Here is a 14076-nt window from a genome sequence, read left to right as displayed (position 1 = left end):
GTTCTCCAGGCTGAACAACCCCAATCTCAGCCTGTCCTCACAGGAGAGGTGTTCCATCCCTCTGAGCATCCTGGTGGCCATGGGAGGACAGGATCAAACGGTCTCATCCGGACAATTCCCATCAGGAGGAGGGAGGGACAGGAAGGTGGACACAGAGGTCCCAAAGAATCACTGCTTGATATTGCCCAAGAATCATTCCCTCCTTCCCTGGCAGGTGAAGCAAAATTACCAACTTACCCACAGATGAACACATGGCCAAGCACACATGTGCACAAGATTCAAGCTGCAGAAATCACACACAAAAATATGAAGGGATATACCTGCTTCATGAGTATATTTCAATGTAGGTCAGAGAGAGCTCAAACTGGACTGGATTTCTACTCTCTCACCCTTTCTGTTATCAGTTACATCCATCTGTAACACCCAACCTAGCGCATTGGGTGTCTGCAGCATCATCTGGTCTTGCAGCTTTGATAAAAGTATAAAAACATAAAACTGCACAATTGTAAAGTTTCACTGGCGATCCCAAGAAACACATGGTACTTGGGAACATAAACAAGCTATAAGGCATTTATCTTTCTGTATTTTTATTGTCTGTTCCTTCAGGGTAAAGAAAAAATCAATAAAAATTAATAATAAAAATAGAGCAAAGTACCATGAAAAAGCCTGTATAAGCACCTTCTGCATAACGGGAACCTTCACTCAGGCTCCTGGCATGAACTTGCTTGGGCATCAGATAAACTACTCACATCTTCCAAAAGGGTGTGATGAGCTTTATATACCTAACGACTGCTTTTAACCACTTGTGAGCACTTTCTACCTTCTCTGTCTAAAACTTCAGCGCAGCCCTCATCGTAACCAACCCTACGACCTGCTGTCTTACAGAAGCAGGTCAAGAGAAAGGGAACCGGATGAGGTTAAAGACGCTCCTGGCCACTGGGGTGGGGAGTTGGAGGGACCTCCTGTAGCCAGGGGAGGGCACAGACACACCAAAAGCCAAGGGATGCCTTGAGAGTGACCATGAGCTCTCCTTTGCAGACACTCTTCCCGTGTCGCGTTGTCTTCTTCAAGAAGAAAGGGGGATGCGAGAGACCCCAATAATCCTCTCACACACAGTCTGTACCAAGCAGTCCTATTGCTTCCCAGCAAAGGCAGCAAGTGGAGGGGAAACGGAAAAGCAACAGCACAGCAGCCAGGTCCTGTGTAATGTCAACACCACTGCCTTTCCTACAGAGTTTATCTGGGAAACCATCGTATTTCTACTCCAAGACAGCGTGCTGATTACCTAAGCACTTGTCTCTGGTGTACAATCTGATAATCAGGCCTGGTCTTTCTTTGTAGACAAAGAGGCCAATAAATCTCACCCTTGGTAAGCAGAGCTGCCTAGAGAAAGCCCTTTACTGGCATTTAGCAAAATGGGTATTTTTCTGAAAACATAAGTCAGCTGAAAGTCAATGGCAAACGGTGGAGCTGTGCAGGCTGTGGACACACAGCGTGCCCAGGCTGTGTTTGTGGGGTCTCGGGGGAACCTGCACCAGCAGCGTGGGGCTGACCCCCACGCCGGCCCAGAAGGAGCCACTGACCCCACAGGTCTCTACGCAGCCACTACAACCTCTGCAAAAAAATGGCTGCAAATAGGAAAGGATATTTTTGCAACTGTTTAGTAAGGTACTCAGTATAACCAGCTCACCTGTGGCTCTTAGGGCTGGGTTTCAAAGCCCCAAATACAGAGGCCAGGTACAAGCCATTACCCCTCCAGCACAATCGCGTGCCCTTGACCTCACAACCTCAGGTTGTGGAGTCTCCTTCTCTGGAGACATTCAAACCCACCTGGACATGTTCCTGTGCGACCTCACCCAGACGTTCCTGCTCCATCAGGGGGATTGGACTGGATGAGCTTTTGAGGTCCCTTCCAATCCCAAACATACTGTGATACTGTGATACCTCACAGCAGCCCCAGCAACACGCAGGGGGACCCCTGAGCCGTGAGACACACTGTGCACCCAGCAGCACAGCTACAGTGGGGGCTGCCCAGGGCTTCCAGGCTACAAGTAAAACCAGCTCCCTACTCCACACTGTTAATTACAGAGAACTTGCCAAACCTGGTGAGTTGGACCATTCTGTGCCACCAATACATACTGGTGGGGCTTCTGCGACCATTTTGCCTGCTGGCCTCAGCACTGCCCATTTTTATCCAACTCTGGCCACAAGACACCAGACCGGAGTCAGCAGCAGAATCTGCAGCACAACCCTGCAGCCGGGACACCCACGCCTGTCCTGGGGACTCCTGTAAATGCACGTCCAGCACACACACACGGCCTCGCTTGCTGCAGGGCTCCAGGCACAAGACATGGACCTGCAGTGACACAAACAGCTGCTCCAGGCTCCCGAGAGCAAGAGAAGACAGAGAAACCAGCAGTGTGGCGCATTAGATGGGCTGGATGTCTCTGTCACAAGGTTGGTGTCCAGAGAAGCTCTCGATGTCCTCAGGCTGTGGCGGACTGGAGGCTCCGTTCAGCTGGGACGGCCACACCAACTCTGGAGCGACACCAGAGCTGCAGCCTTTAGCAGCGGAGGGAAGGACACAACAGAGAAACTTCCAGAAAAAGGAATTCTGGTGGGAGTTAATAAGTGAGGCTACTTCTCTCTAGCATTTAGATGACATGCAAAATGGACATTTTGGGCTCTACTCTAGAAGATGATGTTGCTGTTAGCAAAGATCAGGTACAAGCTGTGAGATTTATCACGTTTGTACAAGCATATATCCAGTCAGTCTCATGGGGATAAGGACAGCCAAAGTAGTTGTCCAGCCTTCTAGTATTAAGATTGCAAAACCATTTCCATCACAGCCCTCTGTTTTCACACATTTATAGCTTTCTCAAAGCCCCTCTCCTGGGAATAATGTTTTCTGTTCTTAGTCTTTTTTTTTCCTGAAGTTTAAATAAAATACCTTCAGCTGGTTTTTCGTTACAAGAGAATAAAAAAAATGAAGTATTTGTTTTTACAATGTGGAAATATAGAAGGGGCTGGTTGGTCCTGGAGGGGACTCCACCTAACACAGAGGAGTCATTTTTCATCACATCAGTACCCATGGGACAAGCACTTTGAAGACCCAAACCTGTAGCCACAGAGGTCAGGGAAAATCCACCATGGTGCTGCTGATCCTGGATGAAACCAGGACAGAATAAAGGACTTGGGTATCTTGTTTCCCCATATCCAGTTACTTCAGTCACTGAGATGGGCAATATTAAAATAGTAGAATAACAGGAAAAAAGCCCAAAGCAAAAGTAGCTTAGAAACTGTTTCAATGGCTACAACAGGGAGGAAGAACGCACTTGCAGAAACAGCCAACCTTGTGTTCAATGAAGAAAACAGAATTAAAAACAAGCAAACAAACAACAAATAAACATAAAACAACAACCAAAAAACCCCCACAGCCTCTGCCTCCCTATTTTGAACTACCAGGGATTGCATTTACCACCTTCATCGTCCCACCTGTAGCTGGAGAAACGCGGGCACAGCTCGAGAGCAGCTGTCCTCGGCAACCAGAGTAACCAAGTAACAAGAGGCCACTTCTCAGCAATCATTTCAAGTGCCCCACAAGCACGACATCAAAAAGAAAGTCTTAAAAATACAGATGTGAGTTACCCCACCGCTCTGAAGGACCCATCAAACCCCAATGGGCGAGTCATTTAGAGCCTCTGAACCATGCAGCAGTATAACACTTTTTCCTTTGGACCGCGGTCTCTCTGACCTTCCCCACCAAAGAGCACCATGGCAAAATCATACAGAGGCTACAGGATTTTGAGCATCAGCTAACGTAAGTGTTTTTATTTTGTGGTCACCCAGGAAGACATTGGTTACTTGCAAATGCAACTGATCGTAGTTAGCAGATCATAGATATTTATGAATCTAAACTGAAGTCTTCAAATGCTACTGCAATGACAAAAAATGACTCCCCTGGCATGCCATGCTGCCTTGCAGCCGCACTGTGAAGAGGTGAACCCGACCCCTGGTGCAATGGAAACTGCTTCCCAAGGAGACTCTTGGAGCACCAGGGAACCTTTGCACTTTACCTCTGTACAGAAGGGCGTAAGCTGGGGATGCACCACAGGCTGAACATACATGTGAAAGGTGGATTCGATCTCCATCGTCCTGCCATTCAGCTTCAGGATAGGGAATTCGATGATTTCCTGAATAGGGCAAAAAGAAAAGCAGCTGTTCATTTGAAACAAACAAAAAATGAAGCTGGAAACGATCCCGCCTAGCAAGCTGGCTGTAAAAAGAGCAGCCTGACAGTCCCAAACAAAACCAAGTCTGACGTGAAGCTCTGCACTAGGAGGGAGAAAGCGGTGTCGGAGCACAGAGCACATCCAATGGCACCGAGGAGGATGGCACGGATGCTCACCGCAGTTGGGATGGGTTGCAGGGACATCCCTGTGCTCAGCGCCGCAACCACACACCTGGCTGCCCAAGCCCAGCCTAAGGAGGGTGATCTGGCACCACCATGTGCCAACACCACCCAGGGAACACAAAGACACCCTTGCAACGGGCTCACGTCTGTTTTAGCAGGGACATCCCAGGGGCTGTGCCCTCCCCCAAACCAGTCCCATGCTCTCCAGCTTGCTGTCCTTTTGGAGGACAACACCAGACACACCACAGGAGCTACTACATGGAGCACCTGCTTCCCAGGAGAAGCTGAGGAGCACGGCTCTCCTCCAGAGCCTCCTCAATCCATCCTTATGGGACGTGGCACCGGAGAAAGCCCTGCTTAATTTTCCTCTTTGTAGCCAATTTATGCTGATAGGGAAATAAAAATGTTCCTTCGTCAGAAGAATGTTCAATTATTTGAATAATCAGCAATCAAAAATTTACATGGACCTGTTAATAAAAAGTTTAAACAAATCCAGTTGCGATGGATTTCTCAATTATTAAAAAATATACATGAAATTAAAAAAGACGACCACTGAATAAAAGCGATAAAATCCTTTGTGTTCACCCCCCTCCTTCTCCCCTCCTTCCAGTTTAATGTAAGAGGAGAAGTGACAATTTGTTTGGTGTCTTTAAAGAATAATTTGTCTATGTTATTTAATAGAGATGCATGGCACCAAGGTTCTGGAGTGCAAATGAGCCCGCTGAGTGATATCCATGCAACAAGCCTCTCAAATCACTTCTGGAGAGAAACAGAGAGAGGGAGAGAGAATAAAAAAAATATTGCTTTTTAATATTCAAAAACAGTTTGCAAAATTTAATCAAAGCAGAGCAAAAGCTAACATTTTTACCACTTTGACATTTTTATTAGCGCTTTCATAAATTTTTAAAACATGAATGGAATTAGTTTAACAACAACCAAAAAAAAAAAAAAAACTGCCTGAAAACATCTGGAAGAGACAAATAAGAAATAATAAAAAAATAAAAAAATCCAACTCCTGTGAGTAAAATTAGCATGTGGAAAATGCAGCCGCTGCGGAGGAACTAACACAGTTTTTGGACCCCGGCTGCAAACCCCACGACCTGCAGGCGGAAATTATCGTGAGGTCATATATATGAGCTGATGACATCACCAGCCCAGCGGGCAGAGGGAGGGCAAGAAGCTGGGTGGGTAAATGGAAACAACAAATGATTTAAATAAGCAGGACAAACACCCCATCGCGGTGGACGGAGCCCGTGGGCACAGCAGAGCAGCTCCCCGAGCAGCGGGCGAGCAGCCCGGCCCCGGCCATGCGGGGAGCACGTGCCGCTGCGATGGAAAGTTAAAGGAAAAAGAAGTGTTAACAGTCCTGGAGGGCCCAGGTGCAAACACCGAGCAGTCAAGCTGCAGAATACGCAGGGCTTAACCATTTCCCCACGATCGGCTGTGCCGCGCTTGGTTCGTGCTGCGCAGGCGGAGGCAGAGCCGGTTGGGCACATCCTTCCCCACCGCTGTGACATCCCACCGGGAGTCAGCAGGTTTCCCTGGGAAAGAGATTAAACTCCACCCGTGGGCTGGAAGGGGAGGAGGACAGTGGCAAAACACCTGAGCATCATCTGGATTGGTGCTTGTGCTAGAGCCAAACTCACCAGCCTCAGCCACCCAGGTGCATCCCACCAGGAGTCAGCAGGTTTCCCCTGGGAAAGAAATTAAACTCCACCCGTGGGCTGGAAAGGGAGGAAGACAGTGGCAAAACACCTGAGCATCCATCACCCAGATTGCGTCTTGTGCTAGAGCCAAACTCACCGGCCTCAGCCACCCAGGAAGACCCATAGAAACGTGAGAAACTCAGAGTATGAAACACTGGACACAGCTGATCTTCCCTCAAAAGAGCTACCCCAGACAGGCTCCAAGTGCTGCAAGTTTCTGTTCAGAAGGAAAATGGACTGCAAAGTTTGAAGCCAATAGACAGGATATCATAACAGAGCCAGGCTTAACCCCTGGATAACACCACCCGTCCTTCAAACCAGACTGGGGCAGCTCGTTACCCCCCAGGTCTGCAGCCCAACCAGGGGGTGACCGTGGAGGTGGACAAGCCCACGGTGGGGCAAGACGAGTGTTCCCCTTCCTGGAGAGGGACACGTGCTGGCTGGGTATCACAGCAGGGCTGTGTTGAAACATGGAGATGGGTCCTAAGGGACCACGAACATCCTCAGGGGCCATCAAGTGGCTGGATGCAAAGTGAGACTGAAAGACAGCCCTGCTGCTGATCTGATACACAAAGGCGTCCCTCGCCTTCCAGAACCAAAGGCAAAAAGCACTTCCAGGAGGGCTGGATTAAGGCAGACAGAGGAAATAAAAAGCTGTACTAAAAAAATGTGGAAAATTTAACAATATCCAGAATTACCGCAGGTCTGTGGGAAGCGCGCGGCCAGGAGCAGGGGTGGAACCCCAGGAGTGACTTGAGCATCTCAGGAGAAAGCGCAGCCGCTCTTTTGGGCTTATTTGGTCAGTTTTTGAAGCAAGTGCTACAGGACCTTTCCTAAAAGGCTGTTTATCTGCACGCTTCCTATAGCGGAGATTTTTCCAGTCTCTGGCAGTGTTTGCTCCACTGGTATCTAAGGCAACAGATACCAGCCCCATGAAATCAGCCCCACTCCTCACTAACGATGTTAGCCAGTCCTGCAATGAAATTTAACCTGTGACACTGCTGTACTTTTCATTTAAACTTTCATTTGGAGAGAAGCAGTGTTTGGAGACCCTGCAGTTTGTCCTGCTAATAAAGACAAGTGTTGGGACCTTTAAAGGTGCCATTCATCTTTTGCCTTTATTAAATTCAATTTTCTTAAGCCCATGATACATCATGAAATTAAGAGTTGACATTCCTGCAGAAATAAAAATATCTATCAAACATAAACAGAAAGGGGAGGGTGGAAAAAAAAAAAAAAAGAGGCCTCTATTATGAAGAATTTATGGCTTAAAGTTGATCTGTTTCCACTTTTTTTTCTTTTTACAAGCATATGGTTTGTTTTAGATATCCAAAATGTTATTACAGATCTAGAATTTCATTAGTAATTATTATGAAACGGTGAGCACTTAGACACACACGCGCGGCCCCCCAGCAGCCAGTGACGCAGGAAGGCAGCCGGGCGCTCTCTCACGTTTCACAGCAGCCTGTGAGCTCCACGCGCTCAGCTCCATCTCCACCACCAAGGACCTTCGCTGCTTCTTCCCAGGTGGGAAAGGTGGAGGAGAGTAGTGCAAGGGAACTAAAAGGGGAGGTTCACTGATATTTCCTTTCTTTTATCAGTCTGATCATCTGTAAATACAACCTTGAGATCCTCACACCTTTCCAGCCACGTTCCAACTTCAGCGGTGGCTTGTGCCAGCAACACCTGGGGCTTCTAAGCCTCTTCTTGGTTTGTTTTTGGTTTTCTTCCCCCGCCCTCCCCCATAGCTTTTCCTTATAGCACAATCAGAAGTTGTGGATGTGCTGAAATAATGCTGTGGGTATCCAGAGGCTGCAACTAGCCACAAGCCACCAGAAGAACAAATATCAGAATGTCAGGGGTTGGAAGGGACCTTGAAAGCTCATCCAGTGCAATCCCCCCATGGGGCAGGAACACCCAGATGAGGTTACACAGGAAGGTGTCCAGGTGGGTTGGAATGTCTGCAGAGAAGGAGACTCCACAACCCCCCTGGGCAGCCTGGGCCAGGCTCTGCCACCCTCACCAGGAAGAAGTTTCTTCTCAAATGTAAGTGGAACCTCTTGTGTTCCAGTTTGAACCCATTACCCCTTGTCCTATCATTGGCTCTCACCAAGAAGAGCCTGGCTCCATCCTCCTGACACTCACCCTTCATATATCTGTAAACATTAATGAGTCACCCCTCAGTCTCCTCTTGTCCAGCTCCAGAGCCCCAGCTCCCTCAGCCTTTCCTCACACGGGAGATGCTCCACTCCCTTCAGCATCTTGGGGGCTGCGCTGGACTCTCTCCAGCAGTTCCCTGTCCTGCTGGAACTGAGGGGCCACAACTGGACACAATATTCCAGGTGTGGTCTCCCCAGGGCAGAGCAGAGGGGCAGGAGAACCTCTCTGACCTACTGACCACCCCCTTCTAACCCACCCCAGGTACCATTGGCTTCCTGGCCACAAGGGCCCAGTGCTGGCTCATGGTCACCCTGCTGTCCCCAGGACCCCCAGGTCCCTTTCCCCTACACTGCTCTATGTACCCATTTGAATTTTGCAAGCACTACAATTAGGTATTTTATTTAGCACTGCAAAGTAACTTGAAATGAAATCCAGGATTCGACCCACCAGAAATAAGCAAGCACCTTTTTATTTTCCTTTCATTGTCATGAAAAGTTGAACATGTTTTCTGTTGAGAAAATTCTGCACGTGGCTCCCAATTACAGGCATTTGCATTTATATTGTTGGAACACAGAGCTCCTAAAATCAATATTAACACGCTTAAAGGAAAAGACATCGGCACCCAGTCCCTCCCCTCAGCTGCGCCCCCAAACACGGGAACAATAGGAACCTAGAGAGCTGGCGGCTTGTACATATCTATTACCAGGTCCACCCTCTTTACAACAATCTTGCATTTATGATTTCACAGTGTTTCAAGCAAATCTGGGTGACTGCTTGCTCAGATTTTTTTGCCTTAATAAATAAAAATGTCCTCCCTCAAAAAAATAATATAATGAATATCCCAGGTGCAAACCTCCCATGCACTGAGCAGTGTCAGGAGGCTGCGGGGCAACTGCAAAATGGTTAGGGCCTTCCTTTTTAAGAGGGATTTGAAAAATTCATGAGGGCATGCGAAAGCAGCGCTATAAACCCAGCTTTTCCCTACCCAACCATCCTAAACAGAACTCCCCTTCCTTTAACTCCCAAGCAGGGATACACAAATTCAGCCGTCTTGATCTTCCGGCTAATAAAAGAAATGAATGAGCACACAACTATAGTCACTAAATAATATCCCGTGACAGACAAATCTTCTGAAGTTCAAAGAAAGCATCTGAAATTACACTAATTCCCACAGAGGAATCTTTTTGCTTATCCTGTTGGATCTAGGGAGCACTAACATCATTAGACAAAAAGAACACAGTGGCCAGCAAGAACTTCCCAGCTCTCAAAACCTTTTAATCCAGAAGCCCACATACAAAGTGGACAGGGCACACTTGAGGACACTGATTTATGTATTTGAAGAAGCCTTTTCAGTTCAAAAACTACCAGAGAATAATTTATCCCTTATGCCCACACCCCCATGTGAAGAAGTTTAATAAACACAAGAATAAAAGATGCCCATAAAGATCAGAGCTGACTGTTCAAAACGCAATAAACACGAGCAAAGGCCGTTGAGAGAAAGGGATTTTTTCTGATGAGGAAAAACATAAAACTTCCTACCAAAACACTCCTTTACACCTTCAAGAAAGGTACAGGCAGAAGAGGCAAAGGAGTGTCCATGGGGGGGACGCAGCCTCAGCACCAGCTCGTTTTGTTCAGGGATGCTTTTTTCCCCTCTCTTTTAAAGAAGAAAAACCCAACAAAACACTTTATGCACAAGGAGCTTATTTCTTAAACAAACACTCGTGTTTTTGATTTACACCACAGGCTGCTCCTAAATAATTTATGGCGGGTTAAATTTATTGCACAGCCCTGGCCGGCTGCAAATTCGAATTGCCAAATAATTAGATTTTAGGGCAATGCTTATAAATTATCCGCCGATTTGTCCGGACTTGTTTGTCAGTTGCTTTGTGCTTCGGGTCATCTTTGGCATTTCGCTGTTTGTGTTTTAATTGCTGATTTACACTTTGACAGATGAGAGTTGATGCCTCCAAGATTGGGGAGGGGGCGGGGGGTTGAAGAGCAGGAAGAATCGGAGCTTTTAAAGCCTTGTGATTTTCCTTTTTTTCCAAGGCAATTAAAATGGAAAAGGGACATAGTAAGGACAGCACTAGCCTAACAGATCTGTCTCCCCAGCTTCCATCCTCAGCCTTAATTATTATTGTAACTAAAGCCATTTCCAAGTGAGCAGCCTTGCACCGGCCCTCGGGGCAGGGGGGGAATGACCTCATAGGTCTTTTCCCCACTTCTAAATTTGTATTAAACTAACCAAACCAAGTACCATAAAGGCAACGCCTCTGCAGTGGGGGACAGCAGGACTTGAGCTGAATCGGGGCTATGTGGAGGTTCCAAGGGACACCTACCTGCACACACAATCAGGACTCTCTCAGTGCTTCTGGCCTGGGTAAGTTACTCTGTGTACTGATTAACTCTGTCAAAAGGTCCTTGGGAAAGCACCTGACCCCCAAATTTATTTTTCCACCTCTACCTCACATGTAGTACACACCCAACAATTTAATGCATTTAAACAACTGTTATATCCCAGAAGAGCGTGAAGGGAAATACACATCAAAATCAAAACACAAGAGAACTGGCGGGAATATGGAAAGATCATGAAACACTGACATAAAACGATGTAAAGATAAATTCTGCTGCCTGATCATTGAATAGCCAAGGTTTCTTCCTCTCGCTTCTCCTAGGTGAGCCTCACTGCCTGCCCCTAGCACTGAGGCACTGGAGCCCAATGTCAAAGCCTGGATTTCTTCAGAGGTGAATTCTGAATTGCATTTCAGGTTCTACACTGGCATCAAACCTGGCTCCTATTTTCAGGTGCTTCCTTACAACTGCGAAGGTGAGGGACCATTTCTCTTTCTTTAATAGAAGCTGAAATTCTCATCTAATCACATGCCTCCAGGAGCCTGAGCTTTAAGAGAGACATCTAGTCCTTGCACCTGCCCGAGGGCAGCGTCACCTCCCCCTAAATCATTTCTGACTTTGTCTAGGCTGTTTTTACAGACTCCAATAAGAGAGACTCACGGGCTCCCCAGGCACTCTATCCTCCCGTTTCATTAGTCTTATCATTGGAAAGTTTTGCCTAATGTCTAATCAGAATTTCCCTTGCTGTTGTTTAAATTCATGACTGCCCACAGCAGACACAAGCCAGAACATTGCCTTTCTCAATTTTGTAACAGAAGACCTCATCATACATACCTTTCTCTTCACTGCAATGAACACAACCCCAATGCCATCCGACCTGCGCTCACAGTTGTGTTTTGCAGACCCCTGGTTACACTCACTGTTTCTCTTTTGGATGCTCTTGAAATGGTCTCAGGTTTGGTTTGGGGTTTATTTTTGAGGTATGAATTTTAAAGCAAAACACTTCCCAAGCTGAGATCTCTTCTTACAGGGCCAAGAAAAGAAGGATCCACATGTCTTGCAAATGACATTTTCCCCCTAAACTTACCACTGTGGTCTTTCATAGCTGTCATTGTACTTGAAATCTCAACAGCTGGCTCACAACCCTTGTCCCGCCATCTTGAACAAAACTTTTGGTAGTGTTTTATGCTCTCAGGCTGGTTCCTGCCTCTCAACATCAGCATCAGCTCACCTACCAAACCCCACAAAGCTATTTTGATCTTTCCAGCAGCATCCAGACATCACGAATAAGGCAGAACCTCTCTCCTCTTTCCACACCTGGAATGAGAAATATAGACCAACAGACGTCAACATTTCCACTTGTTTCTTCAAGCACCACTAACACATAGTTATGCACTCCGAAAATCTGCACTGACAGAGCCAACACCACCAATTAAGGTTGACTCTTTGGGGAAGTTTTGTATTCACACCAGGTTACACACACATTCCCAAATATTACCTTTCTATTCCAAAATGACAACTGCACTATATTCTCCTTCACATCCACTCATTTCTACAGCGAGCAACCAGCCTGTGCAGTCCCCATTACAGAATTATCAAATCATTTCAAGACCCAACCTCTTCACCTGATATTGAGCAGCACAAACGATCAATGTTCCCAGCAACACTAAAACATCTGGGCTGGGTAGAAAGGGCACCTTAGTGCATGTAAATGAACAGCCAGGGTTTTACACACATCACAACTAGCTGCTGGTGACAACGCATTTCTGCTTGTCAGAAAGGAACTAAATAACATAACGAAGAGCTATTTTGCCAACTAACAAGTGCACAGAGCAACAAAGACAATAGAGGGATGGTTGTCCGGCCAGTTTGGTGCCAAGAGGAAGAAAGAAGTGAGACTTAGACAAGTCCTGTGCCCTTCTCACCAAAAAAGCTGAGCTGCACTTTCTTTCATGAGGAAGGTTTTGTTCAAAAGCAGGAAAAGATGACCCTAATACAGCAAAGACCGTTTTCCAGGAACAACAGCACTGAAAAGCAGTGTCCCGTGCGGCACTAAATAGATGCCACACCATGGAAGCATACTGCCTGTTTTTAACACATTGTGCTGGGAGGGATGGAAAATACCCCCCTGTGCCTCATAGGCTGTGAAACAGCAGCCAGCACGGACCGATTGCCGGTGACCACGGGGCCACGCACACGGCAGGACGAGGGCAGAGAACGTATAAACCTGTGACACGTTCCCTTCGCTTCAGAAATGCACGTGGTGTGAACATTTCCAACGGCACACGTTACCCTCATCAGCGGCTTTACGGAGAGGAGAAGAAACCTTTAAATACAATACAGTGGACTTGCACATTCCTGAGCCAGCCTGGATCTTTTCTTTTCAGGGTGACTGCCGCTCAACTGCTTTCTGCTGTAACAACAAGTCTACTTAACTTTGCAACTTGTCACCTAAACGATGTGTAATGTTTGTACAGCTAAGGATACAGCGTTCAAACAGCACAGGTGGGGAATTGCACGCCGGGACGCATAACTGATGTGGGGTCTCCGCACGCTGCAAGGGAAAGGGCAACGTGACTGATTGCTTTAAAGTAGTCATCTCATCGGGCTGTCAATAACCAGCCGAAAGCTGAGCAGGTTGGGTCAGGTTAGAACGGCAGCAATTGGCCACCTGGGTGCCTTGGTATTTTAGGCTTGTTGCTATAATAATGCTGGGTTTATACCTTTAAATAAGAAATTGCTTTGAATCTTTTTTGCATACATCAGACAACTTGCCTGGTGGTCTTGTTGTGCTCTCCATGACATTTGGGTTCAGTAACTGTTGATGTTCTCTAGCTTGTCAGGTTTTAAATAAATACCGCTAATTCTGTTGCCTGAAGCCATAACCCGCCCTGTCAGATTCACATGGGTCACCACAAGGTTGTCCCCATTTAATGGGAGAACAAGGGAGGTCTCCAAGGCAAAATGACTGCCAGGGAGAACACAGATTTTGGGGGTTACCCTGCACCTGGTGTCTCAGACCCTGCAGAGGCCTCTCGGAAACACTGGGCTTCTCTCTACATCCTTTTTCAAATAAAGACACTCTTCTCCATATTGGTCAAAATAAGATTTCACATCAGTCCAACAGAGTTGCAACAAAGCACACAATACACAGAAATTACGGTTAAATTTCAGATGCACCATGTAGAATGTTGAGCTATGGATATTCATGTGCTCTTTGCAACATTTTCAACTGTTCAGAAGAACCAGCTACAAGGCCTCAAAAAGTTGTGGTTTATTTTTTTTCAAAAGATTGTTCAAAAACTTAACAAGAACAGAAAAACCCACCTGAAACAGCTTTTGTATGAAATATACCCTGCCAATCTAAGAATTCAAAGCATTCCAACATAAGAATGGCATAACAACCACCATAATTGGCAGAGATGATAATAATTTTTTTTT

General features: G+C 46.6%; 1 protein-coding gene across 3 annotated transcripts in view; it reads right to left on the bottom strand.

Annotated features, from left to right (window-relative positions):
• The window catches only part of ERI3 (ERI1 exoribonuclease family member 3), a 138003-nt gene that overhangs the window by 109219 nt on the left and 14708 nt on the right, over positions 1-14076 (bottom strand). For all 3 annotated transcript variants that reach the window (XM_082052442.1, XM_082052443.1, XM_082052444.1), the window contains exon 3: positions 4077-4193. In XM_082052442.1, coding sequence (XP_081908568.1) covers positions 4077-4193 — 117 coding nt within the window. The remainder of the gene's footprint in view (positions 1-4076; positions 4194-14076) is intronic.

Source organism: Streptopelia decaocto (assembly GCF_964273445.1).
Source record: "Streptopelia decaocto genome assembly, chromosome: 5".
Taxonomy (NCBI): Eukaryota; Metazoa; Chordata; class Aves; order Columbiformes; family Columbidae; genus Streptopelia; species Streptopelia decaocto.
Note: the sequence above shows the minus strand (reverse complement) of the source record. Positions and strands in the feature narration are given on the sequence as shown.